The 19,864-nt window shown below is 41.3% G+C and overlaps 1 protein-coding gene across 11 annotated transcripts in view; it reads left to right on the forward strand.

Annotated features, from left to right (window-relative positions):
- The window catches only part of SLIT2 (slit guidance ligand 2), a 530,767-nt gene that overhangs the window by 399,925 nt on the left and 110,978 nt on the right, over positions 1–19,864 (forward strand). For 9 of the 11 annotated variants that reach the window (XM_068278011.1, XM_068278031.1, XM_068277940.1 and 6 more), the window contains 4 exons: positions 2,134–2,297; positions 4,304–4,315; positions 6,017–6,155; positions 19,629–19,700. In XM_068278011.1, coding sequence (XP_068134112.1) covers positions 2,134–2,297; positions 4,304–4,315; positions 6,017–6,155; positions 19,629–19,700 — 387 coding nt within the window. The remainder of the gene's footprint in view (positions 1–2,133; positions 2,298–4,303; positions 4,316–6,016; positions 6,156–19,628; positions 19,701–19,864) is intronic. The other 2 variants (XM_068277949.1, XM_068278021.1) reach the window with 1 other exon arrangement.

Below are 19,864 nucleotides of genomic sequence, written 5' to 3' on the forward strand. Positions count from 1 at the left end.
AAGCAACTAATCCCCTTTTCTTTGATTAAACAAAAAGAGAGGAAAACAGAGAAAAGGATGCAAAGGGAGTGTTTTATATTGAATTATTTTTCTTGCCTTGTTCGGCAGAAAATGAATGTGACCTGCTAAAAGGATTTTGCTGGCAGTTTCTATAGAGACTAATAAAGCAAGTCTTAGTGATATTTCTAATTGGGAGCCAAATCTTTTATGGGTCTTTTTTCACTCTTGCTGTCAGTATGCTCCCCCTATAGAGCAATTTACTTGAGAGGTATTTTGTCTTTTTTTAACCCTGTTTTTGTTGAATCTTTTTTAAACTTCTAGAATTTGGCAACTGTTTTCAAGCTCTTGTCTGTTTTCTTAACCAACTGTAAAGATACAACTGCGGAACTGGAGTGATTGCATTTTTGTGTTGGCAAACACCAGCATTTTTCCGCTTTGAAAATAAATTAGATTTAAAAGGATTTGCTACACATAAGTTAGTAAACAAAGAAAAGAAAACAAAAGCCGAAGGTTTACAGATTGAAGCTTTTTAGTCGAGGGTCGTTGGATGTTCCATAGACTGAACTCAGGCATTCAGAATATGCTCCCATGACCACTTTTTGAACATTCTGTAATATCTAGCTAGAGTTCATCCCTGTACAAGGAAGACAAGGTGGAGACCTTATGAGCTGAAGAAATGGGTCTTCCTGCATTGTACAAATGTCAGTTTTGACATATTTAACACTAGCTTGCTATTTTTAATGTGGCAAAGACATTATTATCATCAATTTTTATTTATATATCACCAACATCTTCCGTAGTGCTGTACATATTGCAAAACAAATATTGTGGAGCATAGATACAAGAGACATTCTAAACTCCGTACAACCAGGACCTCTAGCAATAAACACATACAGAATTGATGTGGGGTTTGAGACATGCATTATTTTTCTCTTTAATCCCATTATGTTAATCTTGCCTAACAATATTCTTAGTTGTAGTTGGCCACATACCTCCCTTGCATCAGTTCTCCAAATGATTGCCAATTTCAGATGTTGATGTGTGTACTCAAGCCTTTTTATCCCTATACTGTGTGGTCTGCTATATTTGTATGACTTCAGTAAGGTGTATGACAGTGATGCATTTTTGGGTTCCACTTAACAGGTAATAATGGTTGTTAAAAAATAAATAAATACATAAATAAAATCTGGTCTTGGAAACATGCATAACATTGTGAAATTTCCACTGTTCGAGTAGACAATCATTAAAGGACTCCTGTGACCAAAAACTATAAAGTTTAAGACATATATTGTAAGCACACGTACATATAAGGTGCACATATATCCCAGAGTAAAGTGTACTGCAATTGTTTTTTTCCTAAGGAGCTGCCACCTACAGTAGGTATCTTAGCCAACCTGTTACTGACAGGTATTGCATTGGTACATCTCATAGTAGAAGATCCTCAAGGTTTCCTATATTTTCAAAGTGCTCCCTGAATTGCAGTGGCACAGTCCAGCTGACAAAATAGTGGCTCGGTGAGAAGGCGGGCCGCTTCTTTATATAGGTCCTTGCCAGGGAGTGACTTTGAAAAGAGTAAAGGAAACCTTGAGAATTCCCTATAGTGAGATGTACTAGTCCAACACCTGCCAGTAAATTCTTCATAGTTGTCATATTAATAATACTTACTGTATTTATAACTACTTAGCACAAAGTCATTTATGAGGCATTTACTCTGGGACTAATGTATATCCTGAATGTAAATGTACTTATGTGTTTTACCTTTGACAGTTTTTGGCATAGTGGTCGTTAATGAACATTGCATTTTACCAGGAAAACAAAAAATCACTGTACTTGGACATAAGAGTAAAAAAAAAATATCAGGACACAGGTTGTCAGCTCTTGGACTATTGAGAGCTACATGTTAATCTCATTCCATCAGATACAGTATGTTCTCTTATAACAATGCGAAAACTAAATCACAAAAAAACTGGATTGGACTGTCAAATGTTTAATTGGTGACAATTGCTAAAAACCTTTAGTGATTGTTTGGAATCCAGGCAATAATCAAAAACTTTATATGATTGTATACAACAGTGTAGTGCTTCAAATTCAACAACAAATCACCAATACATGACTCTATTTTTCTTTTCACAGTCGACTTCACTCCAACAGCTTGTACTGCGACTGTAACCTGGCTTGGCTATCTGATTGGCTGCGGCAGAGGCCTCGGGTCGGCTTGTACACTCAGTGCATGGGGCCCAGTCACCTGAGGGGGCACAATGTGGCCGAGGTTCAGAAGCGAGAATTCGTATGCAATGGTAAGGATGTCAATAATTCTGTTCTTATTCTCCAACTGGAAATAAACATCACATTCGTGGGCTGGTGGCAGTTACTAAAGAGGCTAAAGCATTCTCAACAGTTCCTTCAAATTAGAGTATAAGAATTAGACGTTTCAACCATACATAGCCAGGGAACAAAAGTTCACTCAACTAAATGAATTTGTAAAATACGGTAGTTTCTTAGTAATTTTTATTACCATTAATAATAGTAGAAAGGCTAAACATTTGAGAAGGTCTTACAATTCTTGTAAACGGCCTAAAGTTTTTGTGCGAGTAAAATAATGCCATTGAACCAATCATCATGTTTCTGGATAGCGTGTGGGATAACAGGCACACTACATTACAATTCTTTATGCTAAAAAATAACTTGCGCATTATTATGTGCAGAACGTGTGTTGCTTTATGCCCATATTGTAAGGCAGGCATGACGCAAAACACATGATGTGAACTTATCCCCAATATTACTTTGTTTAACAAATTAAAAACAAAATAAAAAAATACTTAGCCTCATCATGGTGTAAATGTTGAAATATATGTATGTTTTATTACCCATGTGAATACTGCACAGCACTCATATAATATGCAATGCATTACAGTACAAAGAAGAAATAAAAAAATTATTTAACAAATATTTTTAAAACCTGCCCTTCCAGAAATGTTACACATTGATATGGATCTTATTTGCACATTATTCTCCCTTTACTTTATAAAAGATCATATTGGTGGGCTGGAGGCAGAGGAAGCATTTTCTCAGTAGCACAGAAGACTGCTGCAGTGTGTGCACATCATAATGCAAGTAAATGGCAGACAGACCGTAAACTGCCATCACTGTAGCAGTGTACTCCCGGAAGTGGTAAGCCTGACGGCCATTTTGCGCTGGGCGGCACTTCATCGGAGGCTGTGTGACATTTGATAAAATGAAAGAAGAAATTTAGGTAAAACATGCTTTACTCTTTAGGACTCCAATTTTCTGTCAGAGTTTAGTTGGGCTTTAACAACTGAATAGTATTTTTCATTGATCAAAAAATACATTATTATCATTATTATTTAGGACTTATATAGCGCCATCATCTCCCACAGCGCTGTACAGATTATATTGTCTTGTCACTTAACTGTCTCTCAGAGGGGCTCACAATCTAATCCCTACCATAGTCATATGTCTATGTATGTATCGTGTAGTATATGTATCGTAGTCTAGGGCCAATTAAGGGGGAAGCCAATTAACTTATCTGTATGTTTTTGGGATGTGGGAGGAAATCAGAATGCCTGGAAGAAACCCACACAGATACAAGGAGACCATACAAACTCCGTGCAGATTGTGTCCTGGCTGGGATTCAAACCAGGGACCCAGCACTGCAAGGCACTACGCCACCATGTTGCCCACATGTAATAGTAGTAGAAGCAGGAATAATAATAATAATAGTCAAAGTAGTAAAAGATATTTAAGGCCATTAACATTGAAAATGTTACACTTAATTAAAATGAAAATTAATCCACACAAATATATGTTAGTGAAAGCAAAAATCTTAGGATTAGTCACTGTAAAAGCTGAGACAAGACATTAAAAATAGTCTTTATGATAAATTAGTTAGTGCTGTGTTGGAGATTATGTATAAAGTGGATCTTTAAAGAAGAAAAAAAATCACAAATAAATAATCGTCATGGTCACTTTCCTAATGGCCTGAGCTTTTCATATGTTCCCATTGACAGGTGTACATTTCTTGGCTGTCTATGCCAAACATATTTTTTTCCCTGATCTACTTGAGTATTTAATAACCTCAAGGTCATTTAACCGGGTCTGTCTTTTTAGAAAATGCTAATTATTTACTTGAAGAGTGTCCGTATGTTCTTTGCTGCTTTCCAGGGAGCAATTAGTGAACTTTTGGTCTCCTAAAAAAACACCCCTGACAATTGTATCTGCCTGTAAAAAAATAAGCCATTTATTGACTATCTTTTTTTTTATTTTCTCTATACGTAACCTTCAGATGAGGACGAAGGCAAGTCCTTTTTTATGTCTTCCACAGTATCTGCACTCTGATTTATTCTGTTTTTTATATATAAGGAAAGGGTAGAAGGAATGTGTGAATAATCATTGAAGTCATTAAAGCCAATGGTTACCACTTTAAAAATAAAAAAGTCAGTTACTCACCTAAGGAGAGGGAAGGTTCGGTCCTAATGAGCCTTCCCTCTCCTCTCCCGGTGCCCTCGGTGCTGCGCTGGCTCCCCGTTCGCGTCCGCCGCCGCAGGGACTTTGGAGGTCTTCGGGAGCACTCGGGCTTAGAGTCATAGAGGGCGCTCGCGCATGCGTAGTATGGAGCGGCCCGTCTTCGGGAGCCCGAGCGCTCCCGAAGGCTTCTGAAAGCTCCCTTCGGCTGCGGAAGTGGCAGTATTTGACCGAACTGGTCGAATACTGCTACGAGGGATCCTGCGTGGGACCGGGCACCGGGAGAGGAGAGGGAAGGCTCATTAGGACCGAGCCTTCCCTCTCCTTAGGTGAGTATCTGACTTTTTTATTTTTAAACTGGTAAACATTCACTTTAAGGTTTAAAAAAGATTCTGTAATGAAAAAAGGTTCCCCTGGGGGTACTCACCTCAGTAGGGGGAAGCCTCTGGACCCCATCGAGGCTTCCCCCGTCCTCCTGTGTCCCACGGCGGTCTCGCTGCAGCCCACAGAACGCACAGCCGACAATTTGTCAGGCTGTGCAATATTTACCTTTTCTGGCTCCAGCGAGGGCGCTGTTGCAGCACTTCCCACGGAGATAGGCAAAAATAGCAGATCTCCGTCGAGGTCCACTCTACTGCGCAGGTGCAGGAGACTTGCGTCTGCTTGGTAGAGCGGCCCGACAGCGATCTGCTATTTCCGCCTATCTCCGAGCGAAGAGCCGATACTGCGCCTGCGCTGGAGCCGGGAAGGTAAATATTTACATCCCCACTGTTCGGGGAGCTTTACCACCACCACCGTGGGACACAGGATGATGGGGAAAGCCTCAATAGGATCCGGAGGCTTCCCCCACCCGAGGTGAGTACCCCCCAGGGGAACTTTTTTCGTGACAGATATAAGGCCCCATGTTGTGGCCTCTCAACTATAAATTAAGAGTGTCAGCCCAGCTTGTTGCTATAGACAACACAGTTTTCTTTTTACTTGAGTTTTGATGTTTTATTTTCAGTTACATAGCTTTCTTTTATAACATTGCATTATACTGTCACAGTTGCAGTTTTAAAACCACACTTTGTCTTTTAAGCTATAAAACAGAAATAATGACACTTTGAACTTTCCTGTTGTGCTACCTTATCTCAAGCTTTCTCTCACTGTTTCATTGGTTGTTTAAGTCCTTCAGAAAACAGTGGCTCAAATAGCTCAGAGAAACTCTTTTACATAGATAACTGAAGTTTTTTTAACTCTTCATGTATTGGAAAACAATATGAGACTCTTTTATTTGCTTCTAATTGTTCTATTTATTATTCGTACTACACATACAATTCATTATCGTATAAGTTTATTTTCACTTCAGGTTTGCTTTCAGTTCTCTCACTTAGAGCTTGTTCATATCAGTCTGACCACGAATGATCATACAGTGCACCATCCAACCATAATTGTCCACATACAGCACAACAGGATGCCATAGATGTACAACAAATGCATATCCTGTAGCAGATCATGTGAATAATTATTATATATGGAACAATTTGTTCGGCAGGTCAGCAGTCCTTCATGATCTCCTCATGCAGTGTCCTGCACTGCCCAGCTGCCTGCACCTGCAGTAACAACATTGTGGACTGTCGAGGAAAAGGCTTAACCGAGATTCCAACCAACCTCCCAGAAACCATCACAGAAATGTAAGTGTTTTTTTTTTTTACTGCTCTAACAATGTGCAGTTTTTCAATGTAGTTGAACATGTTACAAAATCAAAGTTTAACCACTTAAATACCAACGGTCTCTGCCCCCTTAAGGACCAGAGATTGCTGGTACCAGAAACAACGGAATAACAATGAATCGCCACACATACCCACCAAAATCGCCCTCACCACTGCACGTCGTGAACATCTGCCACCAACTCTGCCATCTCTATGACAGCAGAGTTTCTGTGAGCTGGTCAGGAGCTGCTTTCATTGACTCCTGACCCTGCCTATCAATGTAAGCCAATGGGAGCTGCTTACATTGATAGACAGGGTCAGGAGCCAATGAAATCGGCTCCTGACCCACTCACAGGGCTCTGCCCTTATAGAGACGGCAGAGCGAGTGAGCTGTGGCGGTGAGACAGCAGCGAGATCGTCGGGGGTGACGAAAGTATCGAGAGTGCGCGACGTCGGTGTATTGAAATCTACACCCTGGCAGCCAGATAGTCTACAAAGCAGGGCGTAAATTTCAATGATCAAGGTCCTAAAGTAGTTAATATTATAAGGTACAGAAGGATGGCTGGATGTGTGCTGCCCCTCTTCTTCTTCGGGCATCACAGCTGTCCGTTGATTGAACTATGGACTCTTGATGGGCATGATGCTCTTGGCTCTACATGTATGTTCATTGCTGTGGAAGAAGGAAGGGGGGCGAGACAGCAGGCATCCCTAGTAAAATCATTAAGCTAAATACTCAACGATGCAGAAAGATGGATCCAAGTGATGTCCCCCAAAGATGAGTGTTCCCCCGATCCATCTCTCTGCAAGTGGGTATATGCAAGTCATGCAATGACATACGACGAGCACGAACAAGAGTGCAAGCGATTGCGGTACTTTGCGGCGGGAGTCGTTGGAAATCTTAATGATCCGAGTCGTTATCTCCGCTCGTCACCAAATTTTGTTCGTTCAATCGCGCACCTGTACCCAAGTCGCAAAATCACGGAAACGTTCGCTCATTGCTCAACTTGTCACTGATTATCAGAAAAATTGCATAGTGGGTACAGGCCATTAAAAATCACATAGAGTTTTAACAGGCTCTACTCCGCACGTAGGCCGCCCATCGGGCGTAGGTCACGCTGCCGTCTCTCTGCCCAGGCTCGTTCAAGACCATGCTGCTAGTATCCACATTCCCATCAGCTCTACTAGTTTCTGTGCTATAGCAACCCTTTAGGAGCATCCTGAAGTGAGATGTCTCTATGGCTTACTGTCCTACTCTAAAACAGTGAGGTGTCTCTATGGCTTAATGTCCTGCTCTAAAACAGTGAGACGTCTGTGTGGTTTACTGTCTTGCTCTGAATAAGTGAGGGTTCTGCAGTTGTGTAGTTAAGTTATGGACCCCAGTGCAATTTTGCATTGAGCCCCCTAAAGCACTCTATACATAACAATTAATTTGGTGCACCAAAACCTGCCAAAGACAGCTGCAGTGTCAGAGGTGCAAGAAGGGCATGGGGAAACGTTTAATGATTACTACTATTATTCAAAGTATTTATAGATTATTACCAGTACAAGACTAATAAAGAGCTAATACAACGGTTGGGGTAGGGCCCTCGGGACCCCTCTGGCCCAAGGGCCCCACTGCAGTCGCAACCTCTGCATCCCCTGTTGTTATGCTACTTGGGTTCTGATAGCAGGGCATATACTGCAATTGATTTCCCAGAGAAAACGCATGGGATGCATCTCCCAAATCCCAATTCACCTGTCACTGCACACTGAATTTGCAGGTATACGTGGCAGTCAGTGACATGATGAGACCACAAGAATAATTTCTTCATATCACAGAATTTCACACACTGAGGATTTTTCATTGTGGCTACTTTAAACACATATAACGCTAGGAGGCTTTCTTCTCGGAATCCCCATGAGGCGTGGGAATAAATAAGAAAAGATGCAAGAGAGGTATGTGAGGGATTTGACCTACGTACGAATGATCAAAGGGCCAGCTTTCCACTATGATGCCGTTTCTGTTGACATGCAGTCAATGTAAACTGCAGTAATCACTGAGATGTAAAACAATCCACTGGTTGATTCCTGTATCCCAGGGGAGGATTAAACAAATCTTTCATGTACCTCAGCTGTGAAGGGAAAATGCAGAGGTAAAGACGGTCCAATGGCCTCTCCCCCCTGCTCTCCTCTCTGACACGATTGGCCATGGAGCACCCTGAAGGGTTAACATGGCATTTCGTTCAGCAGGAACAATGAGGAAGCGTAGATGTCAGCCGAAGATCTCTGTTAGTTCAATTTCCTTCTCTGCTTTGGATTATGTTGTCCAGATGGTCCATTCCTGCAGCTTCCAGTAAAGGCTGTGAAGTGATTTTATTAAAGTGCCTTTGATTCAGCTGCTTAGTAGTCAAGTGAATTTCTGTGGACAAAGACAAGCCTGAAGCAGTGTGTCTGTGGAGAGACAGAACATCAGCAGTCACAAGTGGATGCTCTGAATGTTTAATATCAAGGCCGTTCTACTCCTAAACAGCGTATTATGTGAAACTGTACACTACTTAGCAATAATTATTTATTCCCATTCTCTGCTGCTTCTATGCAGGCATATGCAGAGCCAGCCTATTATACTGTGTCAGATGACATTTCAGGGAATTAGCAAGGGGCCTCTCTGCCTTTTGCTGCATTATACATTTTTTATAGCGTTCTGTGACAAGCGCTAAACGTTTATAGGTTTTATGCCGGTTTATCACATGCCATGTTTTGTAGTACAACAATATGAGGAGTAAAGACGTTCAACAAGATGCAAATCCTTCCAGCTTGCAAGAGGGCTTTTTTGGTCCTTTGTAGCCCAATATACACACTCCTAGAAGTTCAGGTTCACCATGAGATTGCTGGGTAATCTATAACTCTGGGAGCTCCAAATCCTACCCCTTAGAGCCTTATTAATCCACACCATGCACTGATGAGAATCAACCAATCCAAAGCAGTCTTTATGCATGGTGAATTACTGTGGCTCTGTACAATTAACAGCTGACACATCATTGCATTCCAGTGGTTCTGGAGGTGTATTTAGCCATCAGGGATAACATAGAATGATTTGCATGTTCAGCAGTGATGCATTGTGGGACACCTCAGAGCTCACCTCAAACCTGAATAACCACAAATACCTTCTGTTGCAAGAAGGCATTTTTTTTATTTTGCATAGCATTTTAGTAAACTTCTTGCTGACCCTTTAGGCCTCTTTTCCATGGACTGTTGATCTGTGTGTTCAGCAAGCAGTTACCAGGCAGCAGTGAGCAGTTATCAGGCAGCAACAAGCAGTTCCCAGGCAGCAGTGAGCAGTTGTGAGAGTTTTAGAGGCATTTCACTGCCTATCAACAGGCCGTGGAAAAGAGGCCTTAATGTGATGCTTGACTTGAACCAAAAAGAGAGTTTAGCCCATTTCACTTTAAGGCCTCTATTCCACGGGCAGTTGAACGGTGTGCTCAGCAAGCAGTTACCAGGCAGCAATGAGCAGTTTTCAGGAAGTAGTGAGCAGTTACCAGGCAGCAGCAAGCAGTTGTGAGAGTTTGAGAAGCATTTCACTGCCTAACAACTGCCCGTGGAAAAGAGGCCTAAATTTCATATGCCTATTTCTTTCTGCTTACATGAACACTGCCATTTTGCTTATGATGTCAACACTATAAACCTTTTAGGCCTCTTTTCCATGGACTGTTGAGAGGCAGTGAAATGCCTCTCTAAGGCCTCCTTTCCACGAACTGTTGAACTGTGTGCTCAGCAAGCAGTTACCAGGCAGCAGGTAGCAGTTACCAGACAGCAACAAGCAGTTACCAAGCAGCAGCAAGCAGTTGTGAGAGTTAGGGCTGGTTCAGACGGACGTTTGGAGGCGTTGCGTTTGCTGGCGTCGCGTTCAGCAGCGTTCGTGTGCGTTTGGATGCGGTCGCGTTTTTTCTTCCCCTAGGGGGACATTAGCCGTCGCGGTTAACCTCCCCTGGAAGCTACATGTAGCTTCCAGGGGCTCCTTGAACGCCAGAGAAAATCGGGACCCAAACGCCGCGTTTGTGTAAACGCGCTTGAAAGCTTGGTACAAACGCTCCCATTCACTTGAATGGGAGCGTTTAACACCAAGCCCTGAACGCTGGCTGTAAACGCTCTGCAAACGTCCGTCTGAACCAGCCCTTAGAGAGGCATTTCACTGCCTGTCAACAGTTCGTGGAAAAGAGGCCAAACTCTTACAACTGCTCACTGCTGCCTGGTAACTGCTTGTTGCTGCCTGGTAACCGCTCACTGCTGCCTTTTTAACTGCTTGCTGGGCACACAGTTCAACAGTCTGTGGAAAAGAGGCCTTAGGCTGGTCCACACAATGGGTCAAAACAATACTCATCCGACATGTCTGATCTGCTTCCAAACAATAAAGTGATACATTTTGTGCAGTAATGATCTGAAAATCGATCCATTATCAATTGAGAGGAAATGAGACATGTTGGAAATTATCGATTTGACCAGTGAATCTGCCGGGAAGATAGATTGTGTGCGTCAGGCATTAGTTAAAATTTCCTGCATTTTTTCCTTTTTTCTACTCAGTGATCTCACAAGTATTTCTTCATCACTGAGAAGTTACTTCTTATCAGTTTAATATTTGCAGAGGGGAGATAATGTTCCTTCCTTTGGAAAGAGAACAAAACTAGAGTAAACTGGAGTATCTCCTAATTAGCAAGGCATTTCCATACAACATTTTTATTTCCTTTTTCTTTTTAGCAATAGTAGCCTAGACAGGTGGAGGGTTTAACTGAGCTGTTGAGTAGTTTTGAACATTAAGGACATTCCCAGGAGCCTATTAGGGAGAGACAGAATTGAGAAGCTAAGCTCTTGTGTCAGGCCCAAAGACGGCATCCACATAGAAAACTGCTCCTTATGTGTTTTGTTATACGCTCCATATATCTGCTTATGATCTGCATTCCATTTCCATATTGCTGTCCTCCACCACTATTGCATTAATTGTAGAAAGTCAATATTGCGTTCCTTCCCTTTCTCTTTATCTAATATATCTTGCTGATTTTTATAGCTCCAAAGCACCAAAATGTAAGAATATGAAAAGCCATAAAAAATGCAATCATAACATATTTTCGATGTCCAGAAATCCACGCAGGATTATTTTGCATGATAACTTTTTTTCTCTTCCTGCGCACCATGTAATCGACATATCCAGCTATTACTGTTCCTTGTCAGGATGATGATATATTACACCTCATAAAATTCCTGTCATACTGACTTTCATATCTATTTTCACATAGCAAGGATTCAGCTGGCTGTCTCATAGCATGTGAACGCAGAAACTGGAAAACAGAGCCGTAAAAAAATAGTGCTCGAAATATTAAACAGCTTTCAAATGTAATCGGTGCAAAAAAGAAGGAAAGACTGTAAAAAAAAAAAAAAAAAAAATACAAATAAATCATATTTACAATTTTGAAAAGATAATGGGCAAAAAAGACAAGTCTGAACAAAGAGAAAAGTATAAGGTGCAAACAGCTGAAGAAAATGATTGCATGTGTAAAAGGCTAAGTGTAGGATTTTATCCATGGCAATTAATCAGTAGTGACGGTCATGTCTAGGTGAACTCATGGAGAAGCATGTGATCAGTTTGGTCGGTGATATGTAAGCCTCTGATTTTTTTAGTTATGATCATGTGCTAAAGCAGGATGTGATCACAGCAAATCAGAGCTTTGCAAATCTATCAGCTGATCAAACAAATCACATGCTTCTCCGTGAGTTCTCTTAGGCCCTGTTTACACTTAATCAGTTGCTCTCAGTTATAACTGAAAGGACAACTGATTTTCAAAGTAATGCCCATGTTTTCCTATGGCACAGTTCACACTTAACGCATTTTAACTGAAATCTTTTTCACAATGCACTGCTATGGAGAAAAAAAAAATGCATACCAACTGATTAAGTGTAAACGGGGCCTTAGACATGGCCATCACTATCAGTCAGTGTTTTAATAGCTGATTATTTCTGAGGTAGTAAGAAGTTGGTTGAAAGGATAGAGTCCCTCAATTGTCCACTCTCATCCTCATAAGAACCCTCAAACGTTCAGGAATGGATAGCTCGTCACACCTGTATGAGTTGCCAAATATTCAAACTTTAATAAGAAAGGCAAGGTTATTATTCATACCGGTGATAATATTCAACCAATCATTTAGCGACAACAGCAGTACAAAAAAAAAGAGTAAACCAATGAAAAAGAATAACAATCAATTTTAATAATTAGCAGTGAAAGTTAAATAAAGTAACACCCCTTAGCATGAAGCCAATACTAGAAGGTATAGTCAAAGATAAACAACAATCCTCAGCGCTCTCTATTGCACTCCTGCACACTGTGAATCCTGCAGACACCTTGTACTCAATATTGGAGACAGTGACCGTCACCCCAAGAAAACACATAAAAAAACATATATGCAGCAGTCAGGCCTTAGTTCGTACACAGGGGAGTACACTTTATTGCAACAACTCAAAATCATTAAAATAAAATACAGACTCACATCGTACAGCTTTCCTGTACTCATACATGCTATTGGACTATAACTGTTAAAATGTCTAAAAAACAATCTCATTTTAACTTAACTCACATTTTCTCAACTTATTTATTATTGGGGAGGGGGGCTCAGAGATGCTGCAAGCATGGCCAGATTTGAGGCAAGGCCACAAAGCCTGTGGCCTAGGGCACCAGGAAGCAAGGGGTGGCAGGGGCTGGCACACTAAGGCATTTAAACTGCCAAACATGTAAAACACAGCAGTCACAATCCCAGTCCTTGGCCACCCTGCTTCCACAGGGGCAAGCAATGCAGCACCACCCAAGCACAGCACAGAATGTGAGAAGCACATGACCAGGGAAGTACACAGGATGGGTGGAGCACAAGACGAGAGCACAGGGGAACAAACAGGACAGGGGGAGCACACAGGACAGGTGGGGCACAGGATGGGGTGGCTGAAGGGGGAGAGGCGGGACTAGTGACAGTGGGCTTTGGGCGGTAAAATGTCTAAATCTGGCCCTGGCTGCAAGGTGAAAAGAAAACATGCTACTAAGAGGGTAAAGAGGACAGTTGAATTTATATGGAAAGTATATCCTCAGATGTGACAATGTGTGGCTTTAATTAAGCCTAATCATTTAATGAGATTGTTTTCACTTTGGAGGCCGTTTCTACGTAATTACTGTAAATATCCCGGTAAAATGCTGATCTCCAGCGAGGAGCTGTGGTAATCCCGAGCTCAGCAGTGAGGCCATCACTCAAACACTCCTGTCATGATTACAGGGACATCTCTTTGGAAATAATAGATGTCATTCTCTTCCGTTTCACTTTATCCCACAGCACAGACTTTACAGCCTGAAGGCGTGACATGCCTGTCATTTACTGAAGTGCCAGCACTTGTGACATATACTTATAGCATCAATCTAGACCCTTTATTTATCTCTTTTATTGAGCTGTAACCATTAGTTGTCTGTCTGCTGAGACTGGGCTGACTTAGCTTGAGAGGGAACTTAAAAGCTTTCATTTAAACAGTGTTGTGGAAATTTTGCTCAACAGTATAGGATTCATAATATTTGCAATTAGGGATATTAGCTTTTCTAATTACTGTAGATAGTTCATGGCCATTTTTTGCTCTGAACCCCTTCATTAAAGTTAGCCTACCCTCAAATATTATATCTTACATTAATAGATAATACAATAATAAATGCAAATAATGCATCTGTAAGTCACATTTAAGAATTAGCAATTGGCACTATTATGCTGAGTAAAACTTCTCTCTTTCTTGCTATGAATTTTAATAGGTGACAATGCAGTTCTCTATGATAAGCTGAATGCCAGACAAGAATTCTGTTTTATGTTGGGCAGAGAGAAGGAGGGAAATTCTGTCAAGTTTTATTGCTGGTTATTTTACAGCTGGGTAGATATGCTTGAAGCAGTGGGGTTTTCAGAGTCATCTTAAATTTGTCAAAGCAAGACGTGTACCTGATGGAAAAAGGGAGGGGATGTCAGAGAGTGGGAGCAGCTCTAGAAAAGTCTTGGAGCTGTGTGTGGGAGGGGTTTCTGAAAGAGGAAATCATTAGTAGAACACAGAGATGGCCATCAGGGGTGTTTATGTTGGAAATAACTGTTGGAAAAAGGAGTGATCTTAAGGCAAAGCAAAGTCGTTTTAATTTGATTCTGAAGAGTTTGCAGAGAGGAGTAGCAGGTGATGACAAGTGAAGACACTGGAGAGAATATGTTTGGAGGTCTCTGAGAATAGATGAGTATATATAGGTGTGGCTGAAGTAGGAACGGGAGAAGGGGACTGTCGAGATCATTAGTTACATTTTATCTAAGGTCGTTTTCAGGTGCTCTTTATCTATCCAATATTTTGGTGTAGTGTGTGGAAAGATTTCCTCCTTTTCTGCCCCAGTACCTCAGCATTGGCCTTATATGTACAAGATGTGGCTTGCCCAGTATACAGGTAGATGATACAGAGCACTGCAGTGGAGAAGCAGTAGTGGTGAGTGTTAGAAGCTGCATTGGCTTGTCAGATTGTACGCAGTCATGATGCAGTTATGCTGCTGTGAAGAACCGCTGAAACTATATCACTTGCTAAGTGGCCGGAGGGCCTTGCAAGGCTCCAGGAACGCAGGCATGGTAGCTGTACTTACTGCTCTGGGAGCCGGGGAATAAGCATAATTCCCAGGGATTAACCCTGGATTTCTGGAAAGGCCTCATATGTTTCACAGGACTGCAGTCTTCTCATTCCACCACTGACTTATACACACTTTATTCCTACTCAGCCGTGCTAGCATTATTATCACAGCATTTTCAGCTATTTGTTCTTCTTCTTCTATGCTGATCAGAATGGAACCACAACAGTGGCCTATGGGGGCTTTAAAATGTTTGCTTTAAGGGAGTTATGCCTTCAAAATGTCTTTAAAGATGGTTTAGAGGAGAAAAAAACTGATATAGTATATGGTAATAAGCAGCTAAAAGCCTCCATCCAAACCTAAAACTGAGCAAGGCGTATTCTGAAAGCAAGTACAACCGATTTCTGCATACAAAACTCTTCTTTTATCTATATATTGCTGCATATTGATTATTTAACCCCACCCTTTTAGTGATGTTTAGCCTAGGCTACTTAGGTATGCAGATCCAGGTGTCCTTTCTATTGACTTCAGAATAAACAGTAAACAAACATTGCAGAGTGATGCCCTTATCAACTGTAAAGATACATTTAGGAAAGGAAAGTAAAAATGTTACAGTGGGCAAACATTGACAAAATAATTTATAAATGAATATTGTTAAAAATAAGCAAAAAATCATTTAACAATGCTGATTACTTGTGCCAAAATACTGAGTGTGGTAAATGCAAAATTAGCTTAAAGTGTACCTGAAGCGACATCGGACATTGTGAGATAAAAATTTGTATGTACAGTGCAATACATATTAATAACCAGGTTGTTTTACTTGTTTTATTTTGCTGCCTGAAATAGTTAATTTGAGGCTTCTTGCACACCAAGACGTTGTGTTAGGTGTCACGTTAAGGTCGCATAACGTGCACCTAACACAACGTCGGCTTTTGCAGCACCATACGTTGTGTAAGGTGCACGTTATGCGACCTTAACGTGACACCTAACACAAGAGTTAACACAACACTAAGAGTTTATCTCATCATTTTATTTTCACCTCGGGATCACTTTAATTACTAGCAAACAAAATATTTAGTTTAAAATGTTTATAATGAAAAAATATTAGGGAGAGGTCCACAGAAAGATACAAAACCGCCAGCAGTCATGAAATTGGAAGCAAACATGGGAAAACCCTCAGGAGTATCAGTGTCCAACACTTCATTCTCAAACTCTTAGTGTTGTGTTAACTCTTGTGTTAGGTGTCACGTTAAGGTCGCATAACGTGCACCTAACACAACGTATGGTGCTGCAAAAGCCGACGGTAGAGTGAGCCGCGTTCGGCGGCTCGATTCCTATAATGTCTCCCAGAGTGGCGCTGATTGGCCAGCGGGACCACGTGATGCGGAGCGAGACACTCCGCATCACGTGGTCCCGCCGGCCAATCAGCTGCCGCCAGTGCAGTGAATGTAGCTGGCTCTCCCCGCCTCCTCTCCGCCCCCCACTGCGCATGTGCAAACAGTCTAACGCGGCTATAGCCGCTCCAACGCCGTAGCATGCTGCAGTTTGCACCGAACGTGCAGCATTACATGTAACGCAACGTGGGCTGTGTGAACAGCCCACTTGTGTTACATTGCTGTGCGTTGGGGGAGCGTTACAGGCGCACTAACGTGCGCCTGTAACGTCTTGGTGTGTAAGCAGCCTGAAGGCATGGAAGTGACAGCTTCTGTCTTGTCGGTACCTTGTTAGGAATAAAGTAAACATCACTGATATGCAGATTACAGCCATAAGAGTTTCCCTGGCAGGATACAACTTCTGAGAGCAGAAGAGGATAGAAAAGGTCAATAGTTCATGTATTTTCACTCAGGCTGCTTTCACAGTGGGACGTTACAGGAGCACGTTAGAGCAGCCTGTAACGCAGCCCAACTCACAGCAATGTAAAATCAATGGGCTGTTCACAGTGCCCACGTTGCGTTGGAGTATAACGCTGGACGTTCAATGAAAGTGCAGCATGCTGTGCGTTATACTCGTATGTGGCTGCGTTCAGATCTTTGCACATGCTTAGTACTATTTTTTTTTTTTTAATTTGCCGCATGCGCCGTTTTCGTTCGATAGTATGCGTCAAAAAGTACGCATCATGGACGTATCAAGAGACGCATAACGCGGCTCTATATAACGCCGAACTTCAATACTAACATGCGTTGCGTTAGGGGCACGTTATGCGTGCATGAAACGCAACGTCTTAGTGTGAAAGAGCCCTCAGGGAAACTTAATAGGCTACCACAGAGCAGAGGCAACAAAACATTCAGGGTAGGTACACACTAGGCAGAATCGCACATGCGGTTTCCATAGCACATAGTGGAAAACACATATACGATTCTGCCTATGGTGTTCCTACCTTCAGTCTGCTTTGTAAATGTTTAAATATAAAATAAAACCATGAAATATCTAAAAAGGTCATTTTTAGGAGTGGGAGGATAAATACAATTGTTTATCTCATCATTTTATTTTCACCTCGGGATCACTTTAATTACTAGCAAACAAAATATTTAGTTTAAAATGTTTATAATGAAAAAATATTAGGGAGAGGTCCACAGAAAGATACAAAACCGCCAGCAGTCATGAAATTGGAAGCAAACATGGGAAAACCCTCAGGAGTATCAGTGTCCAACACTTCTTCATTCTCAAACTCTTAGTAAATTTGATCATACAGCTTTGCAATAAGGTCTGCAGACTAGCTGAACTAACATTTCCAGTGTAGCAAATCTGCTCATTCCAGTGTGTGTGAGAACATGACAGGGTCTCTTTGCCCTAAATAGCTTTTTGCGAAGTCTGCCTGTTTTCTGCGCTAACTGAAATATGCAGCATATAACTAGAAACATTTGTCACTTTCTATCTCCCTTTATCTTCTTGACATGAAAGATCTTGGTGGAGAGTGCTGGCATTGTCTCCTGGATTCTGCACGCTGCACACACCAATTTTCAGACCTTGATCAAGACATCCTCCGCAACACAATGTAGATATTGTTTACAGCACAGGTCATGCATGTGTACCTCAATGCTGAAGGATTAATACATCTCCTCTTCCAGCTGTTCAGATTAATGTTATGTTGGCAGTTTTTCAGCGGAAACCTCAGTCTCATCACACAAATCAACTTCAGGAACTATATAGTTTTTTTTTTTCTTTTTCTGAATCCAACCATGAAATGCGATCTGTTTCAGCTTCTTCATCCCTGCGAATGTTTCAATATAGTCCCTACAAGTGAGCTGGGTGAAGGATGAGCATTACATGTTAAAGCATAACCCCCGTAGAAAACACACAAAACTGTTTTTTAAAGGGGTTTTGTGTATAGCGGGAAAAGGATAGATCCTCTGTTAGTTTATGTATTTTCTGTTTCTTCTCATGTCTTGTCCTGAAAACTCCTAGTTACTGTGCTTCCCTTCTCTGAAATGTAACTAGCTTGCCATAGACCTGTAAAAGTATCCATATACTATACCAATGTTTTACCCAATTAGACATTCGATCAGACTCAGTTTCTAATCGATCGTAAATTTAAAGTGGAACGTCAACCAAGGATTGAACTTCATCCCAATCAGTAGCTGATAACCACTTTCCCAGCAGAAATCTTTACCTTTTCTGGAATAGATCATCAGGGGAGTCTTTGACTGATATTGTGGTGAAAGCCCTCCCACAGTGTGATGTCATGACTATGGTCCTGACAGTTTGCTCTCTGTGAATCTTGTTGCATTGTGGGAAATAACAGCTTTTTCCAACTGTCAAGCTAGCCATTTCTTCCTCTGGCAGAACTAGATGTCACCACCAGTGATACATTTCACAGTGTAAGTCAATCAGAGGAAAGATCTTACAATGGGCAAACACTGACTAAATAATTTATAACTGAATATTGTAAAAAAAAAAAAAACACAACAATTTTCAATTATATTATTTTCACAAAAGTTCTTTTTTAAGTGGATTTAACAATTGTGATCGATATCAAGGGCTAAAATTGATCGAGAGATTGATGGGCAATGTTGGTCTTTATTCTGATGTAAAAACATCTTCTATATATCAATAGTAATATTGATTAAAAACTGAATCCAGTGATAACTGATAGCCAGCTTAAAGCAAACCTGTAAATTTAAAAAAAAGAAAAAAATCAGATACTTACCTTGGTAGAAGAAAGCCTCTTGGTCTTTGGCAGTAGCATGGAGCTGCTCAGGCTTGGCTTTTTCTGCCGAGCCTGTGCAGTTTGATGCTGCTGTGCAGGTGCGAGGCGTCCTGTGCCTGTGCAGTGTGGCTGCACTTGTTCACGGATGGAAACGCAGCCATAGGCTCTCTTCCACAAGGCTCTTGCCGAAGACGTCCAGAGGTCCCAGCACTGGAACGGCAAGGTAAAGAATGTTTTATCCATCACTGATTCTGAGTATTACCTAGGTGAACATTGCCCACTTTTGTCACCTAGCAGCAGACAATTCACAAAAATCAAAAACATCCAATTTAGGTTTGTTGGATCACTCGTTTTTCCTAGTGTTCTTCACTAATCTTTGTAAAGCAATCCAAGAGTGCTTAAAACGGTTGGTTCAGACCGGGGCTACATAGTAGTCACTGGCCCCTTACAAAGAAAACAGATGTATTTCATTATTGGTTATGTTTAGTGATGATCAACTATTCCGGCTTCCTGTTTGAAGGTCTTATTTGTTTTTATGTACTTATGTTTCTTGCCGTCTGGTTGTATAGGTGTGTCTTACTTGGGGCTACAGTTATGTCTTCCCACAAGCTTGTGCTGGGACAAATCCATTGCTGCAAGTTATATGCTAAGCTTTATTTTCCTTTTGCAGGAGATTAGAGCAAAACTCAATCAAGGTCATACCTCCGGGGGCTTTCTCACCGTACAAAAAACTGCGAAGAATGTAAGTAACAAATACTTTCGAATAGCACTTTAATGGGGGTCATGCGTGTTTAAAAATATTCTCGGCACAGCTTTCACAGATGGACGATTAGCAAATATTATGCTCCGAATTCTACAGCCACAGGTCTTTTCATTCTTGTTAATCATCTGTAACTTTGGCTTATG

Source organism: Hyperolius riggenbachi, chromosome 1 (genome assembly GCF_040937935.1).
Source record: "Hyperolius riggenbachi isolate aHypRig1 chromosome 1, aHypRig1.pri, whole genome shotgun sequence".
NCBI lineage: Eukaryota > Metazoa > Chordata > Amphibia > Anura > Hyperoliidae > Hyperolius > Hyperolius riggenbachi.